The sequence below is a fragment of the Bubalus kerabau genome, chromosome 20 (genome assembly GCF_029407905.1).
Source record: "Bubalus kerabau isolate K-KA32 ecotype Philippines breed swamp buffalo chromosome 20, PCC_UOA_SB_1v2, whole genome shotgun sequence".
Lineage (NCBI taxonomy): Eukaryota > Metazoa > Chordata > Mammalia > Artiodactyla > Bovidae > Bubalus > Bubalus kerabau.
The window spans coordinates 53,148,732-53,168,874 of NC_073643.1; the positions used below are offsets into that span (position 1 = coordinate 53,148,732).

The 20,143-nt window shown below is 47.7% G+C and overlaps 1 protein-coding gene across 1 annotated transcript; it reads right to left on the reverse strand.

Annotated features, from left to right (window-relative positions):
• Window positions 1-49: 49 nt before the first annotated feature.
• ATRIP (ATR interacting protein) lies at window positions 50-17,747 on the reverse strand. The gene is made up of 13 exons (XM_055557843.1): window positions 17,373-17,747; window positions 14,971-15,101; window positions 14,143-14,313; window positions 12,101-12,219; window positions 10,014-10,171; window positions 8,530-8,625; window positions 8,083-8,212; window positions 7,203-7,895; window positions 2,207-2,343; window positions 1,946-2,037; window positions 1,082-1,162; window positions 606-858; window positions 50-199 (listed from the first exon to the last, which is right to left on the reverse strand). The coding sequence occupies exons 1-13, from the start codon at window positions 17,611-17,613 to the stop codon at window positions 132-134; spliced, it is 2,370 nt and encodes a 789-aa protein (XP_055413818.1). The 5' UTR covers window positions 17,614-17,747; the 3' UTR covers window positions 50-131.
• Window positions 17,748-20,143: the final 2,396 nt, after the last annotated feature.

Here is a 20,143-nt window from a genome sequence, read left to right on the forward strand (position 1 = left end):
TCTGCCGACACGGAGCAAACTCAGGAAACACAAGGCTGGCACGCTCTCAGCCAGTCAGTGCTTTTAATCAGAGGAGGAGGGAAGGACGGGAGTGGCTCTGGTGCCACCGTGTGGCTCGGTGCTCACAGGCCTCAGCCACAGTCCATCTCGGGCTCGTCCACGTCGGTCTCCACGGCACAGAGATCCTCCAGGGCCGCCTCTGAGCCAAAACCCAGAAGGTTCTGTGGTGAAGGCCCAAAGGCGCCGGGACTGGGGGTGGCCCCACCACTCCGTCCGCCCCCCCAGGCCCGCAGGAACTAACCAGTCCCTTCCACGCCCAGGCCTCGCTCCCTCAGCTACTGCAAGCAAAGTGATACAAAGGCGATTCAGACAGGGATGTTTCTGGAAAAGCCATGGCTCTGCCAGGCTGACTCAGTAGATACGAGCCAAAGGCAGGCTGATATACTGCGAGAGGAGCCAGAGCAGGAAGGGAAGGGTGCCCGGGTGCCGGCAAAGGCTGTGTGGATGGCGGGCCGCTGACTTAAGGCCAGGGGGTCTGACTCGCCCGGGGACTTCAGAGCCGACCCCACGTTGGGGCTGGGTTGGGGGGCCTCCTGCAGGCTCACCTTCACAGTCGGTCACGTCAGGAAGCCCTCGAATCAGCGTGCTGACCCCGGGCATGACCTGGTCGTACTGGTGCAGGACCTCCACGCAGTGCACCGTGAACAGCTTGTCCTTCTGGGACAGGCCGTGCAGCAGCAGCACCGTGTCCCGCAGACACCGCACCGTCCGCCTCTGCTGCTCGGTGCGCGGGGGCCCCCCTGCCCGCCGCACCGTCAGCCACTGTCTGTGCAGCACCACCGTGAGCGCTCTGACCACCTGCGGGAGGGCGCGGGCGGAGGTCAGGGCATGTGGTCTCTGCACCCGGACCACCAGCTTGGCGGGGCAGCCCCGGTCCTAGCCTCACCCCGGGGTGAGGAGGGTTCTGAGTGGCAGCACCAGGGTCCAGCCCTGGTGAAGGAGCATGGAATGCTCTCCAATGGCCCTGTCACCCATCAGCAGGGCTGCCCGCTGCCAGCCCCCTTCTGCCCCTGGCACTCACCTCCACATTGCACTGGCAGCTGGAGCCAGTGACTGGGGAGGAGGGGCTCTGCACACCCAGCTTGGCCAAGAGCCACACGGCCTAGAATGAGAACAGACTCGGTTACATCCATGGCAGAACACCACCCCGGTTCCAATCACAGTGAGGGCTTTCTCAGGCTTCTCGCAGAGCTCCAGTGGCCTAAGCAACTGCCTGTCTAGAGAGTCCCTTGGACTGCAAGATCAAACCAGTCCATCCTAAAGGAAATCAGTCCTGAATATTCACTGGAAGGACTGATGCCGAAGCTGAAACTTCACTACTTTGGCCACCTGATTCGAAGAGCTGACTCCTTAAAAATGACCCTGATGATGGGAAAGATTGGAGGCAGAAGGAGAAGGGGACGACAGAGGATGAGATGGTTGGATGGCATCACTGACTCAATGGACATGAGTTTGAGCAATCTCCCGGAATTGGTGATGGACAGGAAAGCCTGGCGTGCTGCAGTCCACGGGGTCGCAAAGAGTCGGACACGACTGAGCAACTGAACTGAACTGTGTGCACTGATGGGATCCAAGAGGTGATGGTATCCTGGGCCTTCCCAAGAGACGCTCAGGACCAAGACCTGTGTCTCACCAATGACTTCCTGCCTCCAGGCCCACCTCCAGGTACCAGGCCACCCTGCCAAGTCCCAGGATATCCTGGGTCCATGTGTTATATCTGTATAGTAGGGGGCCCCCCAAAACGAGTCTTCCTTGTTAGTCTCTAAACACGTCACCGATGTGAATGAAAGCCCCTTTTGTCCCCTAGGGAGGAAAAGCGCCCCTCCGGAGGGGTGGCGTGGGGTGGGGTGGCAAGCCGTCCACAAAGGGGCTCTGGTTCTTTTACCTCTTGCTCCAGCTGCAGCCACTGTGTCTCGGAGGCGGCTCTGTCAGGCCTTGACGTGATGTACATGTACAGCAGCAGCAGGAGGCAGCCTTCTGGAAGGGAGGCCCCAGCTCGCACTCAGGCTCCGCCCTCCCATCCACCGCCTGAGGTACAAGCTGCGGGAGGCCTCAGGAGGTGCCTGGCCCGTCCCTGCCACCTCCCTCCCCTCCAACCAGCCTAAGCTGTCCGGGCGCGTGCCCCCCACCCCCTGGCCTGCTTTACCTGAGTGGGAGCAGAGCTGAGGTGCGAGCTTCTCATGGTCCACCAGGAGGGACAGGAGCTCAACCGTCAGCAGCACGCTGGGCAGGGGCATCTCTGGGCGCAGGCACTGCGGCAGCACCCTGAACACGCACTGGAACCTGAAACACAGGGGCCCAGAAAGACGTGATGCCTCCAAGGCAGCTCCATAACTCACCCTCCTTTTTCACTGTCGGTAATGGGAAATTGAAGAGGCCACGGAAGAGGAGCCTGGATTCAGGCAGACCTGGGTCCAGATGCTAGCCTGCAAACAAGTGAGTTACCCTTCACTGCGGGGCTGCCATGGCTGAAAGAGGACAGGACCTTGCCTGGCCCAGTGCCACCTCGAAAATACAGGATGCCTCCCTGGACCTGGGGAGCTGGCCTCTACACTGCTCCCAACTCCTTCCCGCCTCTGCTCTCAAATACAGAGCCATGTCTTGAGCTGAGTGTGAGAGGAAAGTCCTAAACCCACCACCAAAGGACCAGCCAGACTCTGGTCGGATCTCATGACATCACTTGCCAAGCAAGGAAGACTTCATTTTCTCCGCTTGTCAGGAAACACTAGCTCCTCTGCAGCCAAGTATATGAAGGTACCCACTCGAGGTGTGCATGGTGAGGGGCTTGGGCACTCTTCCCCCCAGTCTCAGGGGCAAAGAGCTGGCCCATTCATTATCAGGGAGCCAAGTCCCAAGATAAGCACTGCTGTTTGCTCAACCCACACCTCCTAGGTGGCGGGGGAGTTCTATGGGTGTGTCCCCTTTTATATAAGGAGGTTAAGAATATTCCCTGTGTACTATTAGGGAACAAGGTCTATTTGGGGCAAACTCATTTGAGAGCAAATCCTGTACGATAGACAAGCTGAACGTTTCTAGCCACCAGGGAGTATGGAACTTGGTGGGAAACTGGAATTTTCAAGTATCCACTAACAAGTAACCTAATTTCATTATTAGGTTAGAAGTGGCCCACTGAAACGAAAATAAATACATCTGTCTATATATACAACACAGTTATTTCCAAATTACTTTTTTATAACATCAGAGCCTTCTTTTAAATGCTTTTTTTTCCCCTCCAGAGCCCCCAAATGCACAATAAATAACAGTCGTGCTAGTCTGCATGAGTTGGGGATAAGTCCTTTTTGTTCAAAAAAAAAAAAGCACCTGTCAGAAAAAAAAAATGCCCCTGCCATGCCAGTACCTGGAGAGCAACCCTGGACCACCTAAATGCTACACCAGATGGGGTAGAAAGACAAAACTCTGAGGGGATGACATGCCCTCAAGCCTAGATGGGCAGTGGTACCCTTCCTGAGAGACCACAGGCTGCCTGGCCACTTGTGCTGTACCACATACTGCTTTGAGCCCTGGTAGCACCTGTGTTAGGCTTCCCTGGTGGCTCAGACGGTAAAGAATCTGCCTGCAGTGCGGTTCAATCCCAGGGTTGGGAGTGGGCACGGCAATCCACTCCAGTATTCTTGCCTGGAGAATCCCCATGAACAGAGGACCCTGGCAGGCTACAGTCCATGGGGTCACAGAGTCGGACTGAGCGACTAAGCACAGCCCAGCACCTGTCCCTGGCTTTTGCTTTTACTCCAAGGTGAACAGGAAGCTGTGTGGTAATGGGGTTCAGCTTGTAAGCATGAAGGAATTTGGAAAGGAAGTACTGTGTGGGAAGTGGCATCAGACAGTCACTTAGGAGCCTAACTGGCTTGAAACCATCTAATACACTCCCTCTGGCATTTCAGACAAGATTCCCTAACTCAACACAGAGTTTATTCACTCCGCAAACACTGAGTGCTCACAGACAGCCAGGCTCTGTGCTGGGCGGGAGGACGCAGGGCTCTGAGGGTGCCGCCTGGGCTTGTGAACAGAAGGCACTTGGCTGGCCTCCCGTAAGCACCCATGAAACGGCTGTTGTTTCACATTACAGGTAAGGTCAACAGGAATAGAATGGTGATCTATCTACCAAGATAACTGGTAAAAATGTGGTTCCTGGAATTCATTCATTTAAAAAATAAGAAACCAAGATGCAAGGACTTTTCACTTATCCACAGATCAATGTAACAAGCTGCATTAACAAAGTGACTAAAAACCATATGACCATCTCAACAGATGCAGAACTTTTGCTAAAGTTCAGCATCCATTTTTGATAAAAACTTCAGAAAGCAGGCATAGAGGAAACTTAGGTCAACATACCAATAATAAAGGCCACATATGAAAAACCCACAGCTGACATCATATGCATTGGTGAAAAGCTGAAAGCATTTTCCCTAAGATCAGGAACAAGACAAGGGTGCCCACTCTCACCATTTTTAGTCAGCATAGTTTTGGAAGCCCTAACCACAGCAATCAGAGAAGAAAAAGAAATAAAAGGGAACCCAAACTGGCAAGGAAGAAAAAAATGTCACTGTTTGCAGATGACACACCGTACATAGAAAATCTAAGATGCTACCAGAAAATGACTAGAACACATCAATGAATTTGGTAAAGTTGCAGGATACAAAATTAATACACAGAAGTCTGTTGGATTTCTGTACACTAACAATGAGCTATCAGAGAAATTAAGGAAACAATCCCACTTACAATTGCATCAAAAAGAATAAAACACCTAAGAATAAGCCTACCTAAGCAGGCAAAAAGGCCCAGACTCCAATAACTGTAAGATGCTGATGAAAGAAACTGAATACAACACAGATGAAATGACAGACCCCGTTCTTGGATTGGAAGAATCGATACTGTCCAAGTGACTATACTACCCAAGGCAATCTACAGATTCAGTGCAATCATTATCAAATTACCAATGGCATTTTTCACAGAACTAGAAGAAAAACATTTAAACAGGCAGAACACTCTTTGACATAAATTGCAGCAACTGATTTTTAGACCCATCTCTTAAAGCAAACAAAAGCAAAAAAAAAAAAAAAAAGCCAATGGGACCTGCCTAATTAAATTTAAAAGCTTTTGCATAACAAAGGAAACGGTGGACAGAATGAAAAGAGAACCCATTATTGTGGGAGAAGATAACTGCAAGTGATATGACTGATAAGGGGATCATATATTCAGCATATATAAACAGCTCGTACAACTCAACGTCAAACAAACAACCCAATCAAAAATGAGCAGAACTGAACAGACATTTTTCCAAAGAGGACAGCCAGATGGCCAAGAGACACATGAAAAGATGCTCAGTTATCACTCATCACCAGGGAAACGCAAATCAAAACCACAATGAGACATCACCTCAAACTGGTTGAATGGCTACCACCATCAAGAACACCAACAACAAATGTTGGCAAGGATGAGAAGAAAAGGGAATCCTCCAGTGCTACTGGTGGGAATGTACATTAGTGCAGCCACCGTGGAAGAGAGTATGGGAGTTTCTCAAAGAACTAAAACGGAGTACCACATGATCCAGCAGTTCTACTTCTGGGTTATATCCGGGAAGAAAAAAACAAAACAGTAATTTGGAAAGATACATGCACTCCGACATTCATAGAAGCATTATCTGCGATTGCCAAGGTGCTGAAGCAACCTAAGTGTCCATCAGCAGATGAATGGATAAAGAAGTTGTGATACACACACACATACAATGTTGTCAGTCGCTAAGTCAGGTCGGACTCTTTGGGACCCATGGACTGCAGCATGCCAGGCTTCTCTGTCCTTCACTATCTCCTGGAGTTTGCTCAAATTCATGTCCATTGAATTGGTGATGCTATCTAATAACCATCTCATCCAATGCCACCCCCGTCTCCTTTTGCCTTCAATCAACTCAGCCATAAAAGGAACAAAATTTTGCCATCTGCAACAACATGGATGGCCTTGGAGGGCATTATGATAAGTGAAATAAGACAGAGAAAGGCAAAAACTGTATGATATCATGTATATGTAGGATCTAAGAAATACAGGAAACTGGTGAATTAAAAAAAGATAAAGACTCATAGACAGAGCAAACTAGTGGTTACCTTTGGGGAGAGAGAAGAAAGGAGGGGCAAAATAGGGGTAGATTGTTATGGGATTGTTGTTATGGGATTATATGAAATCATGTGTGTGAAACTTCTGAAAATTGTAAAGCACTATGGAATTTTAAAAAGAAAAAAAGGAAAGAGAAGACTCAAAAGAAAAAACAAAATCCAAGCAACCAGCCACTGTGAGCTGGGCCTGCCTTGCTGTCCCCACTGCTCTGCAGTACACTGTGTCGAGCCCTGAGCACCACCTGTAGGATGGATCAGGCGGGAATGTATTCATACAGCAACCAGGATCCAGAAATGTGGTTAATAAACAGGTATTCTGGGCTCAGAGACGCAAAGACTTAAGATCTGTGCAGCCAGTGGAGTCATTCCAACACAGCAACTGGCCTCTGGGTGGAGTGCTGAGGGGGGAGATGAGATTCTAGGACTAACTGGAGGACTGGCTGGGTAAGGTTTACCTTCCCAAGTGTTCAAGGTCTGGAATCCCAAGCTAGGAATTTATTATAATGGTGTTTTGCAACAAACTTTAAGAGGAACAAGTGACCTGTGGCTCATGCCAGTGGTGGGCACCTTGCAGATGGGCAGATTCCCAGCAGTCAGCTTGTACCTGCACACCCTCTGCCTCCTCAGGGAACCCAGCAAACTCAACTTCAACATGCCCGTGATGTGCGGTCTTCACCTGACGCACGTCCCAGGTCCAAAGGTCTCTGGGTTCGGTCTTTGTCTTGGGGTCAGGACGCTCTTCCATAGTGACTAGCAGCCTTCTTTTAACACATGTGTGTTTTGCTTACCTACTGTCTAGAGGCAGCACTAAGCCAAATAAACCACTTGCTTGGTTCTAAGACCTGGCCCCATTTCCCATGACTTCAGAACTCCCTGAGCCAAGAACCTAAACCAAGGCTTAGAGCCGAGCAGTATGAACGCGGCAAGATGGGAGCAAGCTCAGGGGCCACAGGACAGACCTCGAGAGGTCAGGTAAGACCCACAAGGAATCATGACTCCCATGCTGCAGGATACCTGGGCAGGAAATCAAAGGAAGCATTTTCAGCTAATTTCACCAAAACCTTAAGGCACTGGCTGAGGACACTGGCTTGAAGGTGACCTGTTGCTGCAGAAGAGGAAGCCAGAAGGTGAAGGAGCATCTTCAAGAGTGGATGCTGGCCTTGGTCCTTGGCAAGCCCCTCTGGGGCTGAGGTCGCATCCCCATGACTATGTCCATGAACCTGGCTCTGGTCTCCTTCTCCTGCAGCAGGCTCAGTGCCCGCTCCTGACAGTAACAGGCAGACGACTGCTCCGCTGTGGCACACCAGGTGCTGGAGGACGCTAAGTGCCGCCACCGAGAAGCCTTCCAGGTTACAAACAGAGTCCTCGGGGCTGGCCTCTACCCCAGGGCTCCCATGGGAGGGGTGTGTCGGTGGGTCCGCAGGCGCTCCGCTTCTCTTGGCTGCTGCCAAATCCTGCAGAGCCTGACAGTGTAAGCCAATGAAGAACTGTACCAGGGGGAGGAGATGCACAGCCCCAGGGAGCCTGCGGAGCGGGAAGGCCCTTCCGCCGCCCTCTGCTGGGTCTCTGTCGCTGGAGCCTTCCTCATTCCTGGCCACTAGGTTCAGTCCGGTGAGCGCCATGTGCTGCGCTTCTCTCAGGGCTGAGACGGGAAATGACCCATCGCGAGGACCTGTGGTCCTCAGGCTTGAAATCCCAGTCAAGGTACTAGCAACAAACACAAAAGAAAAGACACAAGTGTGAGAGGCAGATATGGTCAAGCAACCCAGAAAGCCTACAGCAAATTCTCTCATCTCCCTGCCCAGAGCAGATGTCTGAGGCTGGTCAGGACCAGATGGGGACTTGCTTCCCCCAAACTCCTTCCAGACAAGCTTTTTAGGAGTCTTGTGCTTACCTGCCAAGCCCCGGTAGCTGGAACTGGGTGCCAGCAGGAGCCTCAGGACAACTGCTCAGGAGATGGCACAGACCCAGGGGGGACCCGGGGATCAAAGGCTGCTTCAGGAGAAGGTTTATCAAAATGGAGCCTGCAGAAAGACAGGTGACATTAGAGTGCTTTTCTATAATGCCAACTCTCCTCTCAATGGCCACTGAAGTCCCCTGAGACACCGGTGGGTACTGAAGGCTCGGGGGCATACTTGCTCTTGGCCCTCCCAGTTTATAGTCACATGCTTCAATCACAGATTCCTATTCCCACTTCAATCACAGATTCCTATTCCCACTGACCCTCTAAAGCACTGCCTGGTTCCCACAGCCCAGGACAGCTAGGCAATTCCGGTGCAGCCTCACAGAGCACGATCAGAGCCGGGCAGGCATCCAGCAGAAGGGGCACGCCTTCTGGTACCTTGATTGTTTGATCTCCAGCTGTCAAGAAGACTTTTCTGGGGCTCTTCCTGCTTTATGGGGCCACCTCCCAGACTGTGGGCCTTATTCTCTGCAACTAGATAAATAAAATGTTAATCAAAATTAGAACATGAAAGCATGCATCTATCAGAAACCCTTTAAACATGACGAGTTTCAAACATACATTGTTCTATTTTTTTCAACTCTGGATCAAAACAAGAGCCAAAGCAACTCATGAACCTTCGCATCTTTGCCTTCCTCATATAAAATAGGAACTTGCATAAGGAAAAGAAAATTAAATTGTGTGCCCCACTCCTAAGTCAGGCAGTAACATAAAAGCTGTAACCTTAACATTTATGTGATTCTTATTACATGATTCTAAGAGCTTTATACCTGCCAACTCTCTTGTTCTTCACACCAGCCCTCCCAGGAGGCGTTATTAGTGGCTTTGTTCTATATATGGGAAACCTGAAGCACAGAGGTTCGCTGTGTGTCTGTGTGTTTGTGTGTGTTCAGTGTGTCAGTGTGTGTTCACTGTGTGTTCAGTGTGTGTGTGTGCTTAGTCGCTCAGTCACGTCTGACTCTTCGCGACCCCATGGACTGTAGCCTGCACCAGGCTCCTCTGTCCATGGAATTTTCCAAGTAAGGCTACTGGAGCAGGTGGCCATTTCCTTCTGCAGGGAAATCTTCCCAACTATAACCGCTTCTCAATTTGCTCCAAAATGTGCGTAGCTGTAGTTGGCAGGGGTGCCGTGATGCTAATGACTTGAAAGAGCTGATGGTGGCGGGACAGAGGCGGTGGATCTGAATGGCAGGATAAACGGGCACAGCACAGTCTCCCAGTGAAAACTACCAACGCTAGATGGCTTCTCTCTAGAAAGCAGGAGCACTGTCTCCGTCTGGACTCAGCCTGCCTACGAAAGGAGCACATATTCCTGCACCCTAGTTGTGTTTCTGGCCTGTCGATGGATGCTGACTGTGGAGGTTTTAAAATACGCCTGCAAGTTCTTTGACACGCTTGCACTCAAAGGGCGCAACCTAGTTTCCTTCCCCTTGAGCATGGCCCAGACTCAGGGACTCAGGTCTAATGAACAGAACTTATGCTGAGTGATGGAACTGACGTTATATGACTTCAAGGTTCAGACACAGAAAGGATAGATTCTGCTTCCACCAAGCTCTCTGAGTTTGCTAGCTCTTTAGGAAGCCATCTACGGGGTGAGGAGGTCAGCCAAGGAGCCCTGGGGAGAGGCCCACATGTGAAAAGGAATTCCACTGCTACACATGTGAGTGCACCACCTTGAAATAGATCCTCCAGCCCCCGACAAGCCTTCAGTGATTCCAGCACCCTTAGAGACAAACCATCCCCACTATGCTGTCAGAACTGTGGGCCCACAGAAAGGAGGAGAAAATAAACACTCAATTGTTTCAAGGCTCAAGGTCAAGTGGTCTGATATTGAGTTGTAGATGATAGAGAGATGGACTTACCCTCTCTGCTCATCGGGGATTTGTATGCTGGCTCTGTCTGGCAGGGCTGGGGAAGGGACTTGTTAGCACTAAAAGACTCCTTTGTAGGGAAAGATGGTTTTCCAAATTGTGGAGAACATGCTTCTGGCTTTATAACCACAGAAGGGCTTTTCCTAGGACTGGAAAAAGTTAACTATGAAAGCAGAGTAATGATTCTGCTAACCCTATGAAAAATTCCTGGTTATAAATCTTCTAACAGGCTTTAAACTTTTCATGTTCAGGTGATTTGACCAAAAGATTCATCTATTCCACATTTGTTAGTCTTTGTCAGGACAGCAGTGTAAAAGTCAAGGCATTTTCATCCAAACAGTAGAAAAAAATCTTTCCTTTGTTTCTACCTTCAAAAGTATTGGGCAGAATTCAAGTACTATTTCCAATTCCACCAAAACATATTTTCAATTTGTAACCTCTTTTTTTAAAAAATTTAATTGGAGGATAATTCCTTTACAATGTTGTACCGGTTTCTGCCATCCAACAGTGCAAATCAGCCATAAGTATACATGTCTCCTCCCCCTTGAACCTGCCTCCCACTGCCCACCCCATCCCACCCCTCTAGGTTGTCACAGAGTGCCAGGTTGAGCTCCCTGTGTTATACAGCACTGGTATGTATGTCTCAGCGCTAGTCTCTCAATTTGTCCCACACTCTTCTTCCCTGTGTCCACAAATCTGTTCTCCGTGTCTAGGTCTCTATTGTTGCCCTGCAAATAGGTTCATCAGTACTATTTTTCAAAATTCCATATATATATATACATACACGATACTTTTTTTCCCCTGAATTACTTCACTCTGTATAACACGCTCTAGTTTATCCACCTCACTAGAACTGACTCAAATGCATCCCTTTTATGGCTGAGTAATATTCCATTGTATATATGGACCACAACTGTTTATACTTTTATCTGTGGATGGACATTTAGGTTACTTCCATGTCTTGGCTATTGTAAATAGTGCTGCAATGAACACTGGGGTACATGTGTCTGTTTCAATTATGGTTTTCTCAGGGTATATGCCTAGTAATGGGATTGCTGGGTCATATGGTGGTTTTATTTCTAGTTTTTTAAGGGCTCTCCACACTGTTCTCCACAGCGGCTGTATCAGTTTGCATTCCCACCAACAGTGTGAGAGGGTTCCCTTTTCTCCACACCCTCTCCAGAATTTATTGTTTGTAGATTTTTTGATGATGGCCATTCTACCTTATATTGTCCCTCTCCCCACTGGCAACCACTAGTTTACAACAACCTCTTTTTTAATAGCCAGGGACTGAATTAAAAGATTTTCAGTAGAAGGAGCATCTAGTGAGAGGTGTGTTGTTTCTTGCAACTAGGAGACGGCTGGTTCCTTGGTGCCAGGGCTTTTACGTTAGAGAAGCAGTCTTAACCCTCTGATTAGATCAGACAATGCTGAAGCCGTCCTGTGAGTAGAGTATGAAGAGGTAAGGATGGATTTCTTCTGCTGTCCTCTGTCTTACCTGGATTATGTAAGGCCTAAAGAGTTCAGTTTCAAACCCTGCCCATTATAAGCAAAGGCAGCAGAATGCTGAATACCAGAAAAAGACAACCTGACCCACACTGTCCAAGTTTCAAGGCTGATACTGACAGACTTCTTACAGGACAGACCATTAACAAACTGATTATATCTGCAGCAAAGGTGGGGGCCGTTGGGCAGCAAATGAGAAAAAATGTTCTAAGCAATTGGGACTGACATACAGTTGGGACAAAATCATTTATTTGAAACGAATTACATAAAAATGAAGACTGGTCCACTCTAAAACTCTAGAGGTCATCTTTCCAGCCTTTTCTCATCCTGAGGAGTTGTGTTTATAAAGTCCTACAGGAAGAAGGCACTTTCAGAGAGTGTGGGGCCCTTATGCTACGACCCCCCAAACCATTCCAGCCTCATCTGAACCACCTTTGAGGCCTCCGGAAAAGAGGATCTGTGCCCCAGTGGCAGAGTCTAAATGACCTTTGTTCACGACTAGCCTGATACCGTCATTCAGACTTTTTAGGAAACGATAACAAAACTTTTCCTCCCTCTAGCGCCATCATTACCTGACATGGGAAACGGTGGGTACAGCTAGTTTATTAGCTCGTTCACTGCTCTGAAGCTTCGTTCTTAATTCATTCATCTCTGCATCTTTAAACTGGAGTTCAGACTGCAAGGACTGGAGCTGGAAGGCAAAAGAAACATAGAGGATTCATCACATATACAGAAACAGCTCTGGGGGACTGCCCTGGCAGCCCAGTGGTTAAGAGTCCACGTTTCCAATGCAAGCAGTCCAGGTTTGATCCCTGGTCTGGGAACAAGGATCCCACCACCAACAACAATAAAAAATAGTTCTGGGCTTCAAAAATCTCAAGCTAGTAAAAGAAAAACAAACAATGAGAAATAGTATAAAAGTCTGCTAGTGACATAAATGGCCCCAAAATATCAAGTTTTAGCTTTCTTACTGAAAGATGGCATGGTATTCTAGAAAGATATTTTGACCTGCTTATTGCTAGGTGGTATGTGAGGATTCAAACACCATTTACTCGGCCTCTCTGAACTTCAGCTGATGTGTAAGATAAATACCTGTCTTCATGACTGGGGGGATTAAGTAAGAATGTAACTGTAAAATGCCCAGCACAAAGCTTGCCAGGGTGCAGTATCTCACAGTAACATGGACACCTTGTAGTGAACCTGCTGTTGTGCTTTAGTCACTCAGTCGTGTCTGACTCTTGGCGACCCCATGGACTGTAGCCCCCCAGGCTCCTCTGTCCATGGGATTTCCCAGGCAAGAATACTGGAATGGGTTGCCATTTCCTCCTCCAGGGGATCTTCCCAACCCAGGGATCAAACTCACGGCTCCTGCATTGGCAAGTGGGTTCTTTACCCCTGAGCCACCAGGGAACATGGCGGTGCACAGTCCAGGTCTTCCTGAAGCTCTGGGCTGAGACTCTGGAATAGTTTTACCAAAACCCTGAGCAGTGTGGGGAGACCTGCTGCTCTGGCCGACAGTAACTGCTGCCATTCCCCGAGCACAGTCCATGCCAGGCATAGCACCAGACACAAGTGCAGGACCATTTAAGTCTCACAACAAACCTTCTGGTTATTTTCGGGAACAGATAAAGGAGATGAGTCATAGAGCATGACTGATCGCCCTGAGGTCACCGCTTGAATGTGATAAAGCCTGGCTTCAATCTCTGGCTTGTTGGTACATCCCTTGGTCTTCACTATGCATATGGAAAAGCAACTACTGCTGTTAGTGTTAGGCACAGGTCAGCGCTTCTTCAAAGACTGCCAAGTCTGCTGAATGAAGTAATGGCAGAGTAAAACCCATGTCCTTATTTGGGAAGTGAAGGAAAGTAATATATACCTGGCACCCAGTTTTTCTCCCCACAACAGTGTCTCCCTCCCCTAAGAAACATCATTTTCCTGCCTCTGAATATATGATTTGAATGGGAGCTATTATCTCTTTGGTTCCAGTGACTAGTTCCGGGGTAGGCATGTAACTCAGGTTAGACCAATTAGAGCCTTCCCCAGAATTTTAAAACTTGAGATGAGGACCCCTAAGTCTTCAGTCTGTTCTGGAGCTGTGAAATATGAGCCCTGGAGCTCTTGGAGAAAACATCCTCAGCCATAAGGATGGAACTTATCAACAGTACAGAGAATAAAGATGAGTTTTGGCAAATCTCGAGTCATTTGAGACTGCACTACATCTGTTTTCCCCAGACTTAGTTACAGAACGCAATCCTTTTTTTGTTTGTTTGATTGGCCTAAGCTAGGTCAGTTGAGTTTCTGATCAGCCGCCCCCACCCACCCCACCCCACAAAAAAAAAAAAAAAGGAAGCAAATAATTTAAGCCTGTTTCTGCAAAGTGTTAGCCAGTGACTTAGGCAACCACAGCAAAGCAGAATTTCATCTACGTCCTTTTCCAACCCACACAGCCTCAAAGAAAAGTACATGTAATTAGTTGGTAGCCAAAGTATTTTCAGCAAACAACTGCTGAAGTCTTCCTGGGAGATTTATAAGCAACTTTAGGCATTGCTTCCAAAGGAACTCAGTAAGCAGGCAAAGCTGATGTCCATACAAGCAAAACATATCTCTGGGTCACCTTTTTGGAGAACTCCTTTTCTTTTTCACTGAGTGCTTGAGTTTTCTCTTGCTCAAGAAGGAAATGAGATCTTCTCTGTTCCTCTAGCATGGATTCTGTCTGATGCAATGAGTCCCGCAAAATTTTAATTTCTCCATTTTTAATGAGCACTTCTTCTTCCATTGCCTTCATCTGGAAATTCCAAATTGATCTCGTAAAACATTTGTAAGGGAAAATTGTATATAATATATAATGTGCTTATTTGCATTATAATTAATGCATATATGCACTTATTTCAACATGTAGCTGGGGAGGTGAAGAAACACATTTAAAACATGTCCAAAGGGTCAATAAGTGCTCAGAATACATGCATGCCAACCAGACCATGACCTGCTAGGTCCATTCCTGGGACAGCAGGTTTTCAGCAAATAGCTTAAAGACATACTTGTCACTTCTGCATGCATATTCCAAAGGCCCTAGGGACCTACAGATAGTCATATGAAAAATGTCTGCTTTTTTGCAAAACTGTTAGTGAAAATAGCAACCATTAAGATGTTGTGTTTCTTCTATAAGACACATGCTATAAATTTATCTCAGTACTATAACAAAGTTTGTATCTCTTTTTGTATAAGTTTACAAAGTGTTTCTTTTCTTGTCTTGGCTGTTAGGAATCTCAGGATTTAGTTACAACCAAAATTTTCTGGCTTTCTTTCCCCAGCTTTCTCCCAATTCATGGGGATGAATCTGGACTCTTGTCTTAAAACTTTTCTATATTTTATTGTATAATGCTTTCTAACACATGCATAAGTGAATGCATTAACTACAAAAACTACAAGTTAAATCCCTTACCTTTTCTTTAAGTTCTTTGTATTGTGCCTGAAGTACCTCTAATTCAAAATTGTCTTTAACTGCAACACTTTCTCTGTTTTTCCCTGCAGGATATTTTGACATCCCATCTAATCTGGTGACCTTATGAACATCTGTAAAAAACAACAATCAAAAAAACCCAGTTCCCATATACTTTTTAAGACTCAGGGTTTTCCACTTTCACCAGCCAGTGCTGAAAACAATCACTTTTGAAAGCAAATTAGAGAAAGATCTAGTAAGTAGAATACGTATTTTCCAACATAAGCACATGATTCAATCGTTATGAAATAACAAATTCTGCCACCCCCTCCCCATTCTGCACTCAGTTTCTTGTTTTTTTCCCCTGCATCCAGTTTTAAGGGTCTCAGCTAAAGGCTGAAAGGTGCTGTGGGAACCTCACTGTTCGAATCTCAGTGATCCATTATTCAACATTATTTACTCAGCATCTACAATATGTCAGGCACAATTTAGCCTCTCAAGAAAGCTATAGTGGTGAGAAAAATGGATACAGTCCTTACACTCATGGAGCTTACACGGCAATCAAAAATATAAGAATAAACATAAAATTACAACTGTTATAAAAGCTGCAGAGAAGAACAAATAGAGGGATGCCTGTAACAGGGGATTTCATCCACAAGGATGACTGGAAGCCTTCCCTGCTGCTAAGTCACTTCAGTCGTGTCCGACTCTGTGCGACCCCATAGACGGCAGCCCACCAGGCTTCCCTCGTCCCTGGGATTCTCCAGGCAAGAACATGGGAGTGGGTTGCCATTTCCTTCTCCAATGCATGAAAGTGAAAAGTGAAAGTGAAGTCGCTCAGTCGTGTCCGACTCTTAGCGACGCCATGGACTGCAGCCCACCAGGCTCCTCCATCCATGGGGTTTTCCAAGCAAAAGAGTACTGGAGTGGGGTGCCATTGCCTTCTCCGGAAGCCTTCCCTAGATAAGTGATAACTGAATGGAGAGCTGAAGAACAAGCAGGAATTAACCAGAGGAGTGGCGATGGGCAATGGATGGAAAGAACATTCAATGTGTAAGAAACAGCCATATGGACTTCCCTGGTGGTCCAGTGGTTAAAACTTCACATTTGCACTGCAGGGAGGGTAGGTTTGATCCTTGGGAACTAAATCCCACATGCAGTGCAGCAAAAAAAAAAAAAAAAAAAAGACAGCGATGTGCAGTTTCTGTATTGTAGGGAAGCAGGGAGAATTCAAGGAATGAAGGAAGGTCAGTGTGGCTAGAAACCCGAGAGGGAAAGGGTCAGGCCATATTGGGTCTTCTGGGCCATGTTAATGATTTTAATCTTTATACTAGAAGAAGTGTGACGTCATTAAAGGCTTTCAGTAGGGATGTTCATTGTGCATCTGTGTGACAGAGATTTTAGTTTTAAAATGATCACTCTGGCTGTGGTGTGAAGTCTGACTTGTAGGAGTCATAACTGGAAATGTGGACACAATTTAGTGGACTTTTGTCCAGGGGAGGGGTGATGATAACACAGATCAGGGAGATGGCAGAGATGATGCAGAGGATGGATTCTCGAGATGGAAGAAAAAGGTAAAGTTACAGGATTTGGAAGGGGCCAGGGGGATGTTGGCTTGTGGTACGGGATGGAGAGTGGTACCAGTCTCTGCCAGGCAGAACATGTGTTCATCAACGTGTCTTTTCTGAATGTCTGCTTTGCCAGGCACCAAGCTGGAGATGCTGGTGGATGACTGGATTTCCAGGAAATGACTGTGTGGAATTTAACATGCCTATAAGACATCCAAGTAGAGATTCAAAGTACCCTCAAAATCTTTCTCTTCCAGGGAGCCCCATAATATGTCACTAGAATGAGTGTAAGCTCCAAGAAGGTGGGGGCTTTTCTTTGTTGCTAAGTGTCTGTAGCTTCTAAAGTTTGGGCACCTAGTATAATTTATTGGTTGTATAAAAGGATAAGTCTACCCTATCTCTTGCCTCTGCCAGATCCCTCTTGTGCTCAGGTGGTCCAAAGGAAAAGGTGGTCTTCATTCGATCTAAAGCCTCCCAAATATGTCATAAGAATGGGACCCCACGTGTAGGTAAAGATGGTTCTTATGGCTATGGTAGTTGTGTTGCAAGGATCTCTGCTGAGAACTAAGAACCCAGTGGTCCAAAGCATAGAAACCCAAGTAAAATGTTAACCTAGCTTCCTATATTCGAAATCGGCTGTTTGGCATTCCTGATACATTTCTCCCCTCAAATCAAAAGACCTCTTAGGAGACAACCGCTGCTTAAATCAAACTGTTCCTAGGAAGAGGCAGTGTGGGTGCAAGACACCGGAACGGTCACCGCGGGGTTCCGAAGGCACAGCCATCTAGGGGGTCTAGGGAAGTCTGCACCACTCTCAAGAGGAAAAGGCGAACTCACTGGACACGTCCCGAGCCGTGGTCGGGCACTGGCTCAGGGCCTGGGACGCAAGCGTGTCGAGTTCCTCCAGGTCGTCGGCGGTGAAATCCCCATGAAGGCCGAATGGGTCTTCGGGGTCCGGGGTGGCGGGGATTCCTCGGGCCCGCTTGCTTGGAGGGTGCCCGGTGTTGGGCGGAGGGCCAGGACTAGGTGCCGGGGGCCCACTCCGCCTCCTGCTGCCTGACGCGGAGATTCCCGCCATGCCTGCCGCCGGCTGATCTCTAAAGACACTGAACCCGGCCTATACCCGCGTGGAAGGAGGGATGGACCAACCGCCCGCGCGCCGTGGCTCACCTCAGCCGCCGGGACACGCCCCCGAACCAATGAGCCAATCACCTGCCAGTTGGCGGGCGCGGAGGAATGACATCATCAGAGCGCGCCGCGGTGCTCCATTGAGTGCACGCTGAGCCCTGTTGCTTCCCGCCCTTCTTGGGCCCAGCCTCGCCTGGCGCTCTGGTATCGACTGTTAGGACTCGGTAGGCCACTACGGTGGTCTAAGCGCAGCGAACTGAGTTACCTAGCCAAACTCACCAGCCCCACCACGCAAGTGAGCTGTGTGCCGGCTCCCTGACATGCCCTGGGGTACACAGCAGTGCTTGCTGGAGTTCGCCCAGATAGATATTCACCCGTGCAGTGTGAATCTATGGCAGGCAGCAGCATTCAGACTTTTGGTTTTTGTGACCTCGCTGTCCAGCCAGACCCACTTCTCAAATACCCCAGGCTCTTTTGAGGAGGAGTGTGGAAGAATGGGGTTGGGCTAGGAGTTAGGAATAGAGCTGTTATGAGCACACATCTTTGACTACAGTAAATGTTTTGAATGTGTACATTTGGTGAAAGTCTGAGAAGGGTGTGTTTGTGTTGAAGGGTATAGGAACTGCTCAGGCTGTTAATATTTATTCATTTCTCTGGGAGCTCTTAAAAGTGTTTTTGTTCCAAGTGCTGGTCATATGGAAATGAATGAGACTCAAGAAGTCAAGGAAGGTCCCATGGAAGTAGCAACTGGGCTGTCCTACAGGCTAAGTGGGAGTTATGAAGAGGTATTAAGGAGGATGGCATCAAGATTACTCAGACAAGAATACAACACTGAAATGGAGGCCACACAAGTGCCAGGTAGGCGTTATCAACGGCAAAATAGGAAGGAGAGGAGCAGGGATTCAAGCTGGGCTTGAGTAGCTGACAGGATTTTACTGGCAGGCTGCAGTCCCTAGGGTCACAAAGTGCCGGCCGGACACGACTGGGTGACTAAGCACGGCACTGTGGTGTGCAGGACATTTAGCAGGAACAAGGTGTTGGAAAGTAACAGGGGCAAGACTTTTCATCCGTGTGTGTCGCTCAATCGTGTCTGACTCTTCGCAGTCCCATGGACTGTAGCTCGATAGGCTCCTCTGTCCGTGGAATTCTAACTTAGCCTATGAGTATCCTATGAATGTTTGGGAGGGCAGTAAATGAAAGGGAGATAGTTGTCAGGGCCTAGAGGGTCTTCAGTACCTGGCTTTAATTTTTTGAGGTAACTGGTAGGTTCCCTCAGATAGTCACCCAAATATTGGATGCTATCTTAATTGCTCCAAGTTTCTGCTCTGGTAAAAACACAAGATTATACTTCGTAAGTGCAGACTGGGTTCCATCAAATAAAAGAGCAGTAGATTCATCTTAGGGGCAGTGTGCTAGCTCTGGCTCTCCGAAGGGTTATTCTCAGCAGCACAGGGATGGGTGCCAGCTGGCAAGTCCCATAGGGAATCCCTGAAGTCCAAAGAGGATGCTACTGGCTGTGGAACTTTCCGGGAGACAACCAAAGTGGGACGTTTATCTTTTACAACTAGTATCAAGTACATTAGAGTGGTAATACAAGCTTCAATCTATGAAAATCTTTTCCAGTTTTGACTCAGCAAAATCTCAGGGCCCTTCTGGAAAACACATTCTCGAGAAAGCTTAGTGTTATTAGCATTATTGCCATAGTTGTGTCTAGATCCTAGAAATGAAATCTAGACTCGTGCATCTAAACTATTTCAATACATATGCATTTAGCACATTATGGTCTCTATCCTCCAGGAATTTACCCTTCCTGGAGTCAAAAGTGGTAGATAATAACAAGTGTCAGGAGAAAAAAAGGAAACAGGGTTAAGAGACTTGAGGACTAAGGAAGGGTTTCTAGTAGGTGAAAACAGTGAAGAGAAAGCTTGCTTGGAATGTAGGTCTCCATGGCTCAAGATGGATCAGGGGGATGAACTGTAGATACCAGAAGGTAGGGGGTAGCATCCAGACCCCTTAGTGCCTCACTGGTCATTGTGGGGATTTTTTTTTCCCCGCTCTAAGAAGCTACTGAGGAATTCTCAGCCTAGGAGAAACAAAGTATAACTTTAAGGTTTAGAGATTACTCTAGGTCCTGAGTAAGCACTAGCTGTTGGGAAGCAAGGGTAGGGAGGGGAAGACAAATTTTGACTTCACTATAATATTCGGGTGAGGGATTTTAGGGTTAGAGTGAAGATCTGGTGGCATGAGAATTAAGTATGAAGGGTCTAGATTTAACTTTGCTGATGGATTGAGTTGGGGGTGGGGGAGATAAGAGGTGGGAATCTAGCAAAGATCTTCTAAAGCCCTAGTGGAAATGCAGACCTGGGTGCTTCAGAGTAAGCTTAGTCCTTACAGACTCGCTCCCCTGCAACAACAGAGAAGTGCCTTGACAAGAGGAATTGTTCACTGGCAGATGTTCAACTTGCACACAGCAGGTTCCT

What these genes read in the sequence shown, in the direction of transcription:
- ATRIP (XM_055557843.1), bottom strand. Translation starts at nt 17,613, where the DNA reads ATGGCGGGAATCTCCGCGTCAGGCAGCAGGAGGCGGAGTGGGCCCCCG. An exon ending in TCAGCTCTGCTCCCACTCAG is followed by an intron (nt 2,038 to 2,206) that starts GTAAAGCAGGCC and finishes CCTCCCTTCCAG; the next exon opens with AAGGCTGCCTCCTGCTGCTG. An exon ending in GGCTGCAGCTGGAGCAAGAG is followed by an intron (nt 1,163 to 1,945) that starts GTAAAAGAACCA and finishes TTCTCATTCTAG; the next exon opens with GCCGTGTGGCTCTTGGCCAA.